The sequence below is a fragment of the Cynocephalus volans genome, chromosome 2 (genome assembly GCF_027409185.1).
Source record: "Cynocephalus volans isolate mCynVol1 chromosome 2, mCynVol1.pri, whole genome shotgun sequence".
NCBI lineage: Eukaryota > Metazoa > Chordata > Mammalia > Dermoptera > Cynocephalidae > Cynocephalus > Cynocephalus volans.
Window position 1 is genome coordinate 202,726,710 of NC_084461.1, and position 17,361 is coordinate 202,744,070.

A 17,361-nucleotide genomic window follows, 5' to 3' on the forward strand; every position below is an offset into this window, starting at 1 on the left:
GCTGTGCAGTTTGCTGAAAAGACTCAGGCCCAGACCAGAGTTTCTACACAACCCAGGTGTACCTGATCTCACGAGACCCAGAAGTAAATATAAAGTCAACCATTAAAACCAGAGCTGCACAAAAATCCTTCCCCAGGGAATCAGAAGCAAAACAACAATTTAGCTCAACCACAGGGCTCAATGCTGGTCCCCACAGAAAGTTCCCCCATTTTAGAAGTAAGCAAAGGACAACAAATTAGTTCCAGTGCAGAGTTTAAGTGTAAGAACAGCAAATTATCCAACACAGAATTGAAAGAAAAAACAAAATACCCACAGACCACAGATAAAGTTTTATATTAACTAGTAAAGGTCTCACATCACCAAAGAACATCTATAAAACCTAGGAGGACCAGATGTCCCTGGGCTACTAAGCCAGGGATAGGGGAGTACTGGGGGCCTCAGCCATGCCCCCTGACACCAGCAACCCAGTCACAAGGTTGGGAGGCCAAGGTCTTCAGCCACGCCCCCCACACACACCTGCATCCAGCCCAGCAATGACCACTGAGCTGCCACAGGAAGCACCCCAGGCTCTCCTGAGCAGGGGGCGGGGGCGGGGGGCTTCAGCCACACCCCTCTGACATCTGCACCCAGCTCAGCAATGACCAGGCCACCACTGGAAGCCCCCTGATCTCCCATGCAGGAATGAGGGGGGGTGCCACAGACCTCAACTCCACCCCTCCTCCTTCTTCCTTCTCCCACCCTATTTCCTTCCCCTTTCCTCCTCTCCCCATCCCCCCAGCTGTTCCTCAACATCATAGAATGTTAAAAAATATATCTATTAATAAATAAACTTTAAAAAACAAATAAAATAAAATTGATTGTGGTGATGGTTTCATGACACTGTGAATATACTAAAAATCACTAAATTGCACACTTTAAATGGGTCAACCAAAAAAATAATAAAAATAAAATAAATGGGTCAATTACATGGTAGGTGAATTGTTATTTTAATAAAGCTGCTATTAAAAATATCACCAATAAAATTTATAAGGAAAAAGTTCATTTCAGTTGATCATTTATCAAATAAATCAATAACACACCTATTACAGTATATGGAAAAATGCTCAACATCTCTAATTATCAGGGAAACACAAAACCACAATGAGATGTCACCTCCCCCCTGTTAGAATGGCTATTATCAGAAAGACAGATAATAACAAGTGTTGACCAGGGTGTGGAGAAAAGGGGACCCTCTTACATTGTTGGTGGGAAGGTAAATTAGTATAGCCATTTTGGAAGATAGTATGGAGGTTCCTCAAGAAATTAAAAATAGAATTACCATATGATCCAGCAACCCCAATTCTGGGTATATAAAAGGAATTGAAATCAGTATGTCAAAGAGATATCTGCACTCCCATATTCATTTAAGAATTATTCACAATAGCTAAGATATGGAAGCAGTTTAAGTGTCCATCAATGGATGAATGGATAAAGAAAAATGGGGTATATATGCACACGATGGAATACTATATAGCCTTAAAAAGGAAATTCTGTCATTTATGACAACATGGATGGAACTGGAGTATATCATGATAAGTAAAATAAGCCAGGCACAGAAAAAAATACCATATGATCTCACTTACAGGTGAAATCTAAAACAGTTGATCTCATAGAAACAGAGTAGAGAGTTCGATCCCTGTACTGGCCAGCCACCATAACAAAAGAGAGAGAGTAGGAAGGTGGATACCAGAGGCTGGGGAGGATGAAGAGGGGTTGGGGAAAGGGAAGATGTTGATTTAATCAAAGGGTACAAAATTTCAGTTAGACTGGAGGGATAAGTTTTAGTGATCTACTGTACTGTATGGTGACCACAGTCAATAACAATGTGTTGTATATTTCAAAATTGCTAAAATAGATTTTAAACATTCTCACCACCAAAAAAAATGACAAACTGTTGAGGTAATGCGTATGTTAATTAGCTTGATTAAATTTTTCTAGGCCTGGCCAGTTAGCTCAGTTGATAAGGGCATGGTGCTGATAACACCAAGCTCCACGGTTCGATCTCTGCACCAGAAAGGAGCCCAAAAAATTTTTTTTAAAAATAAATGTTTTCTATAATGTATACATAAATCCGAACATCACATTGCACCCCATAAATATACTATTATTATTTGTCAATTAAAAACAAAAAATTAAATAAATAAAATGATTGTCAACTCACACAAAAAATATAATAATATACCTATCATGAATAATTGCAATTATGTTATAAATAGATAATAAATGTTATAAAATCAGAAATGGAAAAGTTAAGCAATGACAAATGTGTAGGAAAAACATGAAATGCAATTTTTATAAGAAAAAAAAAATTTACCTTCCAAGAGTTTTTGATATGATGTATTCATCTCTTAATTCCTTAGGATAAACTGACTGATCATCTACAGTCAGATCAAAAAATACAAAAACTAAGGAAATAAAGGGCAGAAATGGGTTTCATTAATTTATTCAATAGAGAGAAGATAATTGATTCTAAAATTCAGCAATCATATGGAATAAAACAACTGTTTTTAACTACATTTAACATGTAATTCCAAAGGAACTATTTAGCTAGGCTAACACATACTAAGAAACCCTTGAAAAATGATAATCATGCCAGCCACCGCCCCCCAAAAGAAATGATAGTTATATTTTATCCTTCAATGGAACTACACAGCACTGCTCTCACAATAGTGTAGGAAACCCATAATATACTGCTATTCATATTCTTTAACCTTACAATATTTATTAATCAATTGCAGTAATATAAAATACCCATGAAGATTACTATAAGCCCAGAACCAAAAAGCAATTATTCTGAGCCTAGAAAAAATGTTCTAGGCAAGTAAACATCTCAGTAAAAATTAGACTGTAAGTCACTATATCCTCAGCCATTTATACCTTTATATATCTAGTATTTAATAATGCAAACCAATCTTGAAACTATAAAGTTACATAAATACATTTTTCTAAATAGATCCCCTTTATTTCTCCATTATTTTGGCAGTATGTCAGAAAAACAAAATGCCAGGACTCAATCCCTGTACCGGACCAGCCAGCCTCAAAAAAATTACTCAGTTTTTTTTTGCAACTGGCCAGTACAGAGATCCAAACCTTTAAACTCGGTGTTATCAGCACCATGTACTTATTTAATAATTTAACCATCCACATGGGCCAAACATACCATCAATTATGAAACATTTCAATGCTACAAAGTTATTAATGGTAAATTTGCAACTGCCTATATCTTGAAACAGTGAAATTTGTTAAGACCTCTTGAGTTTCTCAGATTTCAGGTGACAGGTTTTGACCTCCCTAGAGGAGCCTAAAGATCAGTCTCACACAAATCTGAGTCACCTGAGTGTGCTTCATTCCAAGCTGGGATGCATGAAGCAGACACTTGCCCAGTAAATGAAACCTGCTGAGCACCCAGGTACAATTGTCCCTCAATGCTTGTGGCTATATGTATGAACTTGTATGTTCCAGGGGCATCTGAGAATCTGGGAATTTGAGAGGTTCTGGGGATGTATTTCTCCCAAATGTCAAGGTCTACTTCAAGGGCTGCAAACTCAGTTTCCCACACAAGCCAGGAAGTTAATATACATGGGTCTGGCTGGGTTGAGTTTTACAACACATAGAGAAGTACAGACTTGAACAGGAAAACAGATCTCCCATCTAAATGACGCAGCCTCTACTCGCACCTGCAGAGCCCTGAATTGTGGGATTGTTGACTCATTGTGGCCAGATATTCCAACTTTTCAAAGATATCTGGATTTTCATATTAACATTATTAATATTGGCAAATGCCTTATAAAATGTCCAAATAAATGCAATCCAGAGTACCAGTTTGATCTACTTTATCTAGGCCACCTTTAGCTTATATGACAACTTTGTTCAAATTAGAAAAGATTCAGAGATCCATTATACAATATGGTGACTATATTTAATAACAACGTACTGTATTCTTGAAAATCAGCTGAGAGAGTAGATTAAGTGTTCTCACCACAAAATAAAGATAAGTATATAAGGTAATGCATGTCAGTTAGCTCAAATTAGCCATTCCACAATGTATACATATCTCAAAATGGCATGTTGTACATGATAAATATAAACAATTTTTATTTCTCAATTAAAGTAAATAAATAAATTTTTTTAAAGTTGACCTAATTTAAAAAAAAGAAAAATGGGCTGGCTGGTTAGCTCAGTTGGTTAGATCTTGGTGTTACAACACCAAGATCACAGGTTCAGATCCTCTCACTGGCCAGCCGCCAAAAAATAAGTAAATAAATAAGTTAAAAGAAAAAAAGGAAAAGAAGAAAAAAAAAAAGAAAAGGTGCCCTACAGGCAAACCAATAAGAAAAAGGTGGTACACATCTTGTCACATGGAAGGCAGACCAAATTTAGCACCCAGTTGTCCCCTCCGCTGGGAGCCCACAAACAGGGAAACTAACAATAATTATCATATAGAAGACAAAATAGTCAGAAACATTAAAATTAAATCAATTTAATTATTGAAAATTAAATTAATCATAAAATGTGCTTTAGGGTGCCCAATATAGACATATTTTCCAGATGCCAGCCTGAACACTGACTGCGAGAGAATCACTTGAGCATGATTTTTTTTTTTTTTTAAAAGATGACTGGTAAGGGGATCTTAACCCTTGACTTGGTGTTGTCAGCACCACACTCTCCCAAGTGAGCTAACTGGCCATCCCTACATAGGGATCCGAACCTGTGGCCTTGGTGTTATTAGCACCACACTCTCCTAAGTGAGCCACGGGCCGGCCCATGATTTTTTTTTTAATATCCAGAACAATTAGATCAGAATCTGTGGGTGAGTGCTTGTGCAAACCTATATTTTTAAAACGTCACACACACACCCCCTCCGAGTCATTCTACTTTCACAGACTTGGGAAGCTCTGCGGTTTTTTTAATTAAGAAACTAGAGTATTCCTCTTGTCCAAGGATTTGAAATCACTATGAGCTACCTTTAACTCTGTAGGTTGTTTTTGTCGGTTATTCTCTCAAGACTTTGACTTGAATGACAATCGTTCCTTTTAAATATGATATTCATAAACTTTTAGGGGTGGATGCATACAAAGTGCTACCTGATGATGACAATAAACACCTCCACTTGCAGAGGATAACCATGTGGTACTTAAGAAGGTGGAAGCTCTAAATTGAGCCTCTTACAGAAATACCCATAGCCTAATGCCTGGCATATAAAAGGAGCTCAATAAATGCATGCAGAAATGAGTGAATGAAAAAAATAAAGGAAAGAATGAGGGAGGGAGGGATGAAGAAAGGCAAGCCAAAAAGGAGGAAGGATGAATTAATGGCCTAAAATAATTCATAAATATCTAAGACTTATGTGGTGTAAACTGAATCAATCAATAAACTATAACTTATTTGAGCCAATAAGATAATTCAATTTACAGCAGATTGCTTTAAATGAAACCAAACAAACCAATTAAACCTAAGAAAATTTGTCCAGATAGAACTTTTTCATAATTTAAAAATGCAACTAAGACAAAAGAATTGAATCTTGAATGTTAATTTACTTAATTTTACTTAAACCAACCCTATAAGGACAAAACATCAATTTTCCTTTTACATTGGAGGGGAAAAAAATCCAGTTACCATAAGATAGTAATATTACCTTTATTTCTGCACAGTGAAAGTGCAATTTCAGAATTGTTATTCAAAGGACGGCATTTTCCTTTTCCTACAAGCTCTGTATTTACAAAGGTCCCATTCCCACTGTGATCTTCTATGTAGGCGATATAAGAGTTTTTAGGACCCATCTCCTAAAATAGAGAACATTTTATTTCAAAGTTTTAACAGTGGGGATTTATAGAGGGAAGATAACTAAGAGCAATGACTAGATTATCAGCTCTCCCAAGTGTATGGATATATATCACCTACCCTGAAAATCCGAAAGTGTTTCTTGCTGTATGTCAGGTATTTATCCGTTCCTTTCAGCTGTGGTTTATCAAAGCAATAGTCACAGCTTTTGTCCCTTCCAAACCAGTAGTTGTCATTAACACAGTCTGTAACACAAAGTACATACCAGAGGGCTGTTGAATTTCATGTACCTTTAAAAATCACCATTAAAAAAAAAGCTCGTGAAATCTACTTACAGAGAAATAGCCTTAGAAGGCAATCAAAATTATAGATTTGCTTACCACGACTTTATAAGATTATACGTATTTTCTTCTTTGTGTGTGTGGCAGCTGGACAGTAGAGGGATCGAACCCTGAACCTTGGTGTTATCAGCACCATGCTCTAACCAACTGTGCTAACCGGCCAGCCCTAGATTATACATATTTTCTAAAAAAATAAAAAATAAATGCACACTTATGTATTTTATTTTTAATTTTTAAAAAAGATTTTATAAGATCAAAAATGGAAAAGGTGGGACAAAATTTTCCAGCAATGGATTTAATAAATAAAGGTTTATATATAACCATGAAATAACAATCATTAAGGGCTGACCAGTTAGCTCAATTAGTGCACAGTGTTGATAACATCAATGTCAAAGGTTCAGATCCCCATACCAGCCAGTTTCCAAAACAAAGAAAAAACAACAATTAAAAGTCCTCAAATAATTTTTAATGACATGGAAAAATACTTATGATACAATAACTTCCTCCTTATTACCTTCCTCAGGCTTTCCACCATACTTAGTATAAAATCTACACTCTCCTTCATGGCTCACTAAATGCTCAGGGTCTGGCCCCTGCCTCCATTGCAGCCTCACCTTGTACCCCTCTCCCCTTGATCACTATACTACTACAGTTTTCCATATAAGCAGACCCCCATCTCATCACCCATCTGTTATCATAATGATACACTGTTTTATTTCCTTCTAACTATGAACCATACCTGGAAATTATCTTGATTATTTATATACTGTTCCCCGCCTCCCCCATTAGAACATAAACTCCAGGAGGGCAGACTTAGATCTCGTTTAAGAGTACAGCTCCAGCTAAGACAATGCATATGGTAGGGAAGTGAATGTTCACTGGAAGACAGACTAGAGAAAATATTAGTAATTCAGATCATAGACAGAGAACTAATTTACCTAACAAATGTCAAGTTCCTACAAATCAATAAGAAAAGACAAACAATCCAGTAGAACACGGGTAAATGCTACGAACAGACAATTTACAAGAGAGAAATACAAATGAAAAGATGGCCATGCTAACCCAATGCAAGAAATTTTAAAAACCAAAAATACATTAAGAATCCATGTTTCACCTATCAGATTGACAAAGAAAAAGTCTCATATTACTCTGTGTTGGCAAGAGGTATGGAAAAGCAGGTACTTTCATACATTAACAGTAGGAATATAATTTATACACACTGTATATAATTGTCTAGGTAGGACAATTTGTCAAGGTCTACCAAAACTATATAATGCAACCACTTCACACCCACAAAGATGGTTATAATTTTTAAAATGCACAATCACAAGTGTTGGCAAGAATGCAGAGGATTGGAACCTTCATACTTTGCTGGTGAGAATGTAAAATGATGCAGCCACTACAGAGAATAGTTTGTGGTTCCTTGAAAAGTTAAACATAAAATTGCCGTATGATTCAGCAATGCTACTCCTAGATATATACCCAAAAGAACAGAAAACAGGTACTACTCAAACAAATCCTTGTACACAAATGTTCAAACCAGCACTACCCACGGTAGCGAAAAGGTGGGAAAAAACCAAATGCCCCTCAACAGATGAATGGATAAACAAACTGGGTATTTACATATAATAGAATATTATTCAGGCATAAAAGGGAATAAAGTACCAATATATACTACAATGTGGATGAACCCTGAAAACATTATGCTAAGTGAAAGAAGCCAGACACAAAAGGCCACATATTGTATGATTTCATTGGTATGAAATAGCCAGAGCAGCTAAATCCATAAAAATGAAATACAGATTGGTGGTTGCCAGGGCAGGAGGTGAGGGAAATAGGGAGTAATTGCTAAATGGGTACAGGGTTTTATTTTGGAGAGACAGAAATGTTTTGGAAGTAGACATAGGTGGTGATTGAACAATGTTGTGAATGTATTAAATATGCCACTGAACTTTCTGTTCACTCTAAAATGGTTAATTTTATTATTGTGAATTTTACCTCAATTTTTAAAAATTACACATACACACACAAATTGACCCAGAAATTCCACTTCTAGGAATTTATACTATAGAATCCTATGTATTATGAAAAGACATAAGGACATATGTACAGTTACTCACTATAGCATTATTCTTATAGCAAAAGATTATAAACTTAAGTGTTCATGAATAATGGGCAGTTTCAATAAATTTATATACCTATAAAAAGGAATGAGGATCTTTATATTCTGATGGAAGGATGTCTAAGATACATTGTTAAGTACAAAAAGCAAGTTGCAGAACAACATGTTGTACATTACAATTAGTATAAAATAAATGGGAAAAAAGAATATACAGACATTTAGTTGCTTATATATACATCAAATATCTCTGGAAGGCTACATGAGAAATCAGCAATACTGGGACATAGCTGGGAGACGGACAGAAGTTGGACAAAGATGTTGCACCACTTTTGAATTTTGTATCTAATACCAATACAACCTATTAAAAAAATTAAAAGAGATCAATCATTTGAAAGTTTCCCGTCTAGTGGGAAGATGAACATACAATTGACAAGGACACAGCAGGAAAGCTGTCCAGGGGAAACATAGATGTAGGACACCTCAGCAGTTCTGCCTGGGGTCCTCAGGGAGGCTTCATAGAGGAGGCAAGACAGTAAGGATAGATTGAACAGCCCCTTCAAACGGCAATACAACAATAAACATTACTAAGTAAAGCCATGTCTATTCTATGACCCAGCAATTCAGCTTAGGCTTTACCCTAGAAAGACATTTGCCCAACTGACCAAGGAGATAACTACAAGCACATTCACTGCAGCCTTGCTTTCTGGAGCAAAAATTGAAAACAACCTAAGCATCCATTCATAAGGCAAGGAATAAATAAATGATGGTATTTCTACTAAAAACCAGGAGCTTCTGGGGAAGTTGGGAAAAGGAAAGGCATGTAGCATTTAGAACATGACCAGTCTGGGGATGGTGAACAGAAAGAGAGAGGGGTGGCTGCTGATGGAAGGGCTTGCTCTGACCTTTGCTCATTAAGAGATCCCTCCAGTAGATAGGAGGACCGAAGCAGGGAGAGCAAGGTGGGAGGCAGGGGAACCAGAAGTTCTCAGTGAGGCAGTTAGGGGTATTAACTCGAGGAGGGATGGGCCCCTCCTAGCAGCAGAGAAGAAGGGTATACAGGTAACAGATTATATGGGGAAAAGAATGGATATATTGGTTTTAGTGAGCAAACTGAAAGTGCTGGTGAGTTCTTTTCCTTTGCCAGGGATTCCAGACCTCTTCACGTTCAAACTCGCTGATTCTACATCACTGAAAAAATTAAGAGCATCTGGGAAAAGTGAACCCATCTCTTCCTTTGATCCCATTCAGTCCCAACCTCCTTCAACCTATCGTCCTGCCTTTTCTTTCTTTCTTTCTTTCTTTTTTTTTTTTTTTTGCAGCTGGCCAGTATAGGGATCCTTTTCCTCCCTTTTCTTTACATCATTTCCTCATTTTACAGATGAGCCCTGTGAGGTTCAGAGAAGTTAACATCACTCACCTGAGGCCACACAGCTAGTAAGGGACAGAGCTAAGATCTGAACCCATGTTTTTCTGACTACAGCATCTTCACCCTTCTGCCACCCCCAGCTACATTCTCACTCTTATTTTCTTCCCACTCAAGCATTTTTAATCTCTACCAGTTTCTCCCACTCTCATTCAAATTGAAACAAGCCTCCCTTGGGCTCCACAGTCTCCTTTCACTGCTAACTTTGTTACCTTTCTTACCCCAAACTCACTTCTTTACTCAGGTTAACTTATTTTTAAAGTCCAAAAGTTGTAAGTTCAAATCCTGCCCCTACCCTCTCCTGGCTGTATGACTGCAGGCAAGTTAAATCAATTTCTCTCAGAGAAAGGTTTGCTCAGTTTGTTCTCTGTAGAATAGACATAAGAACAATACTGCTCTCTCATAGGATTATTCTGAAATTTAAATAAGATAATCTTAATATTCCACCCAACAAAAGGAAAATGCAGGGCTGGCCAGTTAGCTCACTTGGTTAGAATGTGGTGCTGATAACAACAAGGTGAGGGGTTCAGATCCTCATATCAGCCAGCCACCAAAACAAAACAAAGGAAAATACACATTCTTCTCAAATACACATAGAACCATCTCCAGAATAGAACATAAACTAGGCCAAGAAACCCCCTTAATAAACTTAAAAGGATAGAAATCATACAAAGTGTGTTATCCAACAATAATGTAATAAAATTAGAAATCAATGAAACAAAGGAATTAGGGAAACTCACATAAGTGGAAAGTAAATGCACTCCTAAATATCCAAGATCAAAGAAAAAAAAAATCAAAAGGGAAATTAGAAAATACTTTAAAATGACTAAAATGAACACACAACATAGCAAAACTTAATTAAATGGAACTAAAACTTAGAGGGAAATTTATAGCTGTATATGTCTAAGTTACACAAGAAAATTTTCAGGTCAATAACTTAACCTTCCTTAAGACATTGGAAAAGAGAAGCAACTAAAACCTAAAGTAAGCAGAAGGAAAGAAATAATAAAAATTAGAGCAGGGGGCCGAGCCCGTGGCGCACTGGGGAGAGTGCGGCGCTGGGAGCGCGGCGACGCTCCCGCCGCGCCGCGGGTTCGGATCCTATATAGGAATGGCCGGTGCACTCACTGGCTGAGTGCTGGTCACGAAAAAGACAAAAAAAAAAAAAAAAAATTAGAGCAAGAATCAATGAAATAGAGAATATAAAAACACTTAAAATTAATGAATCCAAAAGTTGGTTCTTTGAAAAGATCAGTAAATTGACAAACCTTAGCTAGACTGACCAAACAAAAAAAGAGATAAGGCTCAAATCACTAAAATCAGGAATGACAAGGGTTCAGATCCCCATACTGGCCAGGCACCAGAAAAAATAAATAAAAAAGACTGAAAGCTATCCCCCTAAGATCAAAACAAAGGCAAGGACATCTACTCTTACCACTTCTATTGAGCATTGTTCTAGAGATTCTGGGCAGGGCAATTAGGAAATAAATAGATAAGAGGCAACCATATTGGAAAGGTAGAAGTAAATCTATGTCTATTCACAGATGACATGATTTTTTATGTAGAAAATCCTAAGGAACCCAATAAAAACTATTCAAACTAAAAAAAACTTCAGCAACATTACAGGATACAAAGTCAATATACAAAAATCACTTGTATTTCTATACGCTAGCAATGAACAAGACTAAAATGAAATTGAGAAAACAATTCCATTACAATGGCATTAAAAGAATAAAATACTTAGAAATACATTTAATAAAAGGAACGTGAATCTTATTCTCAGAAAACTACAAAACACAACTGAGAAAAAATGTAAAGACCTATATAAATGTTCATGGATTGTAAGACTTAATATTATTAAGGCAATACTCTCCAAATAATCTCCACATTCAATACAATCCCTACCAAAATCCCAATTGCCATCTTTGCAGAAGTTAACAAACTTGTATTAAAATTCTTAAAGATATGCAAGGACCCAGAATAGCCAGAATAAATTCAAAGATTAAACACAGAGTTAGAGTGTGCAATTTCAAAACTCACTACAAAGCTACCATAATCAAGATGGTGTGGTACTAGCACAAGGATAGACATATATATAAATGTAAAAGACCAGAAATAAAACATCACATTTGCAGTCAATTGATTAACCACAGGGTGTCAAAACAATTCACTGAGGAAAGAACAGTCTTCAACAAATGGTGCTGGGAAAAGTGCTTATCCACGTGCAAACAATATACTGGAACCCCTACCTCACATCATAAACAAAAATCAACTAAACCGTAATAAAAACCCGCAAGCTCACTTGGGAGAGCATGGTGCTGACAACACCAAGTCAAGGGTTAAGATCCCCTTACCAGTCATCTTTAAAAAAAAACAAAACAAAACCGCAGCACCCTCACCCATCCCTTACCCCCAGCTACATTCTCATTCTTATTTCTTCCCACTCAAGCATTTTTAATCCCTCTCTCTACAAGTTTCACTCACTATCATTTCAAACTGGAACAAGTCTCCCTTGGGCTCCACAGTCCCCTCTGACTGCAAAAGTAGAAGCTAAAACTATAAATCTCTGAGAAGAAAAAAAATGCTAAATCATTGTAACATTGGGCTAAGCAATGGTTTCTCAGATATGACATCAAAAGCACAAGGAATAAAAAAGAAAAAAAATAGAGAAACTGGACATCATCAAAATTAAAAGCTTATGTGCACCAAAGAACACCATCAAGAGAATCAAAAGACAACCCACAAAATGGGAGAAAATATTTACAAAACATATCTGATAAGGGACTTGTATCTAGACTATGTAAAAAAACACTTACAACTCAAAAGACAAACAACCCAATTAAGAAATAAACAAAGTTTGGGCCAGCCCGTGGCTCACTCGGTAGAGTGCGGTGCTGATAACACCAAGGCCCCGGGTTCGGATCCCATATACGGATGGCCGGTTCGCTCACTGGCTGAGCGTGGTGCTGACAACACCAAGTCAAGGGTTAAGATCCCCTTACCGGTCATCTTTTAAAAAAAAAAAAAAAAAAAAGAAATAAACAAAGTTTGGATCACCTTACTGGCCAGTGCCAAAAAAAAATAGGAAAAAAAAGAAAGAAGCAAAGGATCTGAATAAACATTTCTCCAATAAAGATATAAGAATGGCCAATAAGCTGGGCTGAGCCTGTGGCGCACTCGGGAGAGTGTGGCGCTGGGAGCGCGGCAGTGCTCCCGCCGCGGGTTCGGATCCTATATAGGGATGGCTGGTGTGCTCACTGGCTGAGTGCGGTGCAGCCGGTCACAAAAAGACAAAAAAAAAAAAAAAAGTAATAATAACAAATAACCTCTATTTATTGAACATCTACTTTATGCTGGTTACCGTATCAGGCTGTCTATATGGTCTCTTTTAAAGGACATGCACCCCATACCCTTTCTCACCATCTCTGTTTCCCACTCACCTAAGCCTATAAGCCTATTTTAAAAATATGGCTTAAATGGGTAAAAAGTAGCTCTAAATGTTTACTTCTTAATTTTAAATTGTACATGTGGAATGTTGCTATATTGTTTCCCCATTTTTTTAATGTTTTTTCAAGACATCAAAGTTGGTCATGAAATAAAACAGGATGATGGTACAAAATAGTATATTAGTCATTCATTTCTTTATATTATTATTTTCTATTTCATAAATGTAAAGTTAAAATATTTTTTCCCACCTGAAGTCCACATCCAGTCAAGCCATGACCAAGCCACCACTGGAAGCCCCCTGGGCTCCACTGCCAGAATGAAGGGGGCATGCCACAGGCCTCAACGACACCCTCCCCTTCTCTTTCTCCCACCCTATCCCCCTCCGCCTTCCCCTCTCCCCCTCCCCCTAACTGCTGCGCAACATCTTAGAATTTAAAATAATAATAATAATTAATTAAAAAATAAAATATTTGGGCCGAGCCCGTGGCGCACTCGGGAGAGTGCGGCGCTGGGAGCGCGGCGTCGCTCCCGCTGCGGGTTCGGATCCTATATAGGAATGGCCGGTCCACTCACTGGCTGAGTACCGGTCACGAAAAAGTCAAAAAAAATAATAAATAAATAAATAAAATATTTGTTCTAATGAAGAGGTCATCTTAATGTAAAAGGGAGGAAAAATGCTATTTCAAACACACTCATGGCAAAGACTTACTACTGGAACCAGGAGGTGTCAGAGAGGATCAACATATTTAAATTACAAGGCTGGCTACTTTGAGATAAAAATAACTGATGGTCAACAAACAGTCTTCCCTATTCTGAACAGTTGTGATGCTCTGTAGCTGCAGCATACCACAGCAGGGGTTTACTGGGGAAGCTTCTGTGATTAAATAATAATGTTTACAAGTTTGTGTGAATATGCATTTTTCCAGGGATAGGGTCCACAGCTCTCTTCAGATCCTCAGATGGACAGCACATTGCAAATGCCCAATTAATACTTGCTGAAAGAATAAATGAAAGGAATCCACAGCAAGTAAGGGCCAGGTTACCACCCAACACTGGGTCGGGTTTTCTTTGTCATTGCTTTCAAATTCCAGAATCATTCCAGGAGTGACTCAAGCTTTCTGCTTCAACAACTTTCTGTAATTGTTTTTCTGAACAAAACATTACACGATGTAACAAAGGGTCTTACCGAGATTGGAGAATCCATCCTGAAGGGACCATAATCGAGCCCAAGGGGCAGGGATAGGCTCCTCAGGTTCTTGGTCCTCAGGAATAGAATAGAGTTCTTGAGTGGACACTGTCTCTAAGGAGCTCAGCGTCCCAGAGCTGGAGTGAGAGGACTGGCTGGAGGTGGGCACCGTGCTGGTGGAGGAGCTGGACGTGCCCTGGGACTGTGAGAAACAGCCTTGGGACTGGGTGAAGCCTCCTTGGAGCTGTGAACAGGCACTGCTGCCATGGGACTGTGAGGACACGCTGCTGTGGGACTGCTGACCCTCCGCATCCTTCTCCCGAGACATCACAACCTCAAAAAGTAAGTGCCCAACAATCAGGTGAGTTTCAAGGAAAAAGACAAAGTTCAAAAGTGAAGTATAGGCATATTACAACAGAAAAAAAAAATCTAGGGCAAGCACGTTGTACAAAAATTAAAATCCTAACAGTCTAGACCTGTAGTTTTTCTGAAGATCATTTTCACCAGATCACTTTTTTGTCTGGCAGCCATAAACCACAGAAAAACAAAACAAAACAAAAAAAATAATTTGAAGGCTACAAATAAGTAAAAAGCAATAAAACTGAGCTGGGAAAGGGGATTCATAAAAGCTTACATTCACCCAATTTTTAAAAACTAGGAATGAAATCTAAAATGTATTACTACACTCAATACTGCACTTAAATTTCACATACAGACGGTACCCAACTTATGATGGTTCAACATAAGACTTTTTGACTTTACAATGGTGTGAAAGCAATATGCATTCTATAGAAACCATACTTTGAGTGCCTATACAACCATTCTGTTTTCACCTTCAGCACAGTATTAAATAAATTACATAAGATATTCAAAACTTTTTTATGAAAAAGGCTTTGAGTTAGATGACTGTGCCCAAATGTAGGCTAATGTAAGTGTTCTAAGCACTTTTAAGACAGGATAGGCTAAGCTAGGATGTTCAGTAGATCAGGTGTATTAAATGTATTTTCAACTTACAATATTTTCAACTTACAATGGGTTTATTGGGATGCAACCCCATGTAAATTGAGGAGTACCTGTATATTTTGGAAAGGGAAAGAAGGTGAGGGGTTAGGCTGCTTGGGATAGAAAAGAGGCAAAAAAGAAACCATACAGTAGCTCCCTGCACCACTCCAAGGCGATCATTTATGTAAAATGTCACTGATACCCTTTCTCCCCCAGGCTTGCTCCTGTTTGTTCAATCTAGAAGACTGCTCTAAACAACTCCACCTAGCCTTTGTGATGCTAAGTAACTATTGAGCTCATCTTTTCAGCACCCTAAATGGCCTCCCACTCTTGATGGAATCTTGTAGGAACCATTCTTTGAGTCACAGGGGACCATAACAGAGGCTCCCACTCTTGCCTCAGAATTAACTTGATGGACAATTAGACTCTGATATCAGAACCACCAGTAAAGTCAAAGTAACTTTCAATGCTGACCTAATCAGATTTTTAAAAAAAGAAAAAAGTACATTCTTTCCTCCTCCCCACTCAGGCTACTTCTCCAGAAGAACATACTACACAACATTACAGTAGTTCCCCCTTATCCTCAGGGAATATGTTCCAAGACCCCCAGTGGATGCCTGAAACTGCGGAAAAAATGAGGATAAAGTTTAATTTATAAATTGGGCACAGTAAGAGAATAATAACAATAATAAAATAGAACAATTATAACAAAACAGTAATCCCCCCTTATCCACAGGAGGTACGTTCCAAGACCTCCAGTGGATGTCCAAACCTCAAATATTCAAGTGCTGTCAATGGGAACACATTTGTGTTCATGTCCTCCACTCAACAATTTAATACCTTTTCCATCTTAACCAAGCACTTATCACACACTGTGACCCTAACTTCTTCAATCTGAAGTGTAGACATGACTGACCCTCCAAAACCTATGTTGAAATTTGATCCCCAATGTTGAGGTGAGGCCTAGTAAAAGGTGTTTGGGTGGTTGGGGTCATTCCTTCCTCAATAGATTAATGCAGACTGGGGGGATAGGGGAGATGGGTGATTTCTACCTCTACTAGTTTTCCGCGAAAGAACTGGTTGTTAAAAGGAGCCTGGCACCTCCGCTCCCTCCCTCCCTCTTGCTTCCTCTCTCGCCATGTGATCTCCTTGCACACTTGGTCTGCCACTTTCTGCCATGAGTAGAAGCAGCCTGAGGGCCATGCCAGAAGCAGCTGTACCAGAATCATGAGCCAAATAAACCTTTTTTTTTTATAATTTACCCAGTCTCAGGTATTCTATCATAGAATCACAAAAATGGACTAACACAAGGTGCAACAGCAAAACTAGCATGAATTTATTTTCTTTCTTCACAATTTCACAGATAGAAGATTTGTTCTCATCTTAGATCTTAGCAACCTCAGCATATATTTTTTTTTCTTTTTTTTATTAAGTCGGGAACTTTCACTTTTTCACTTACAGGAAGCACCTTACATCTGGATTCTCTTTGGCATATCCAAATTGCTGGCATCACTACTCTTGCACTCAGGGGCCATTATTAAGTAGAATAAGGGTTACTTAAACATAAGCGCTAAGATATGGCAAGAGTCCACCTGATAACCAACAGGGCTACTAAGTGGCTACTAAGTGACTAACAGGCCAGAAGCATCTACAGCATGCATACACTGAATAATGGGATGATTCACCACCCGGATGGGACAGAGAGAGATTGTGCAAGACTTTATCATGCTACTCAGAATGGCGTGCAACTTAAAACTTATGAATTATTTATTTCTGGAATCTTCCACTTAATAATTTTCGGACCACAGTTGACCACAGGTCAACTGAAACCACAGAAAGCGAAATCGCAGACAAGAAGGGACTACTGTACTCACCCTGGCTGCATTTACACAGCTCTCAAGATACAAAGGTCCTGATGAGTTTTCCTTAAAACACACCAGGAAGGTGATGTCACTGATGCACCTGCCTTCTGCTCAAATATTACCTCAGCCAGTCTGGGTCCTTCCAGCAGCTTTTTGAG

The 17,361-nt window shown here is 38.0% G+C and overlaps 1 protein-coding gene across 1 annotated transcript in view; it reads right to left on the reverse strand.

Moving 5' to 3' along the window:
- CHEK2 (checkpoint kinase 2) overlaps positions 1–14,667 on the reverse strand; it is a 35,856-nt gene extending 21,189 nt beyond the window's left edge. The window contains exons 1-4 of the mRNA XM_063087743.1: positions 14,340–14,667; positions 5,941–6,065; positions 5,675–5,822; positions 2,354–2,444 (exon numbers count right to left, since the gene is read on the reverse strand). Coding sequence (XP_062943813.1) covers positions 2,354–2,444; positions 5,675–5,822; positions 5,941–6,065; positions 14,340–14,667 — 692 coding nt within the window. The remainder of the gene's footprint in view (positions 1–2,353; positions 2,445–5,674; positions 5,823–5,940; positions 6,066–14,339) is intronic.
- Positions 14,668–17,361: the final 2,694 nt, after the last annotated feature.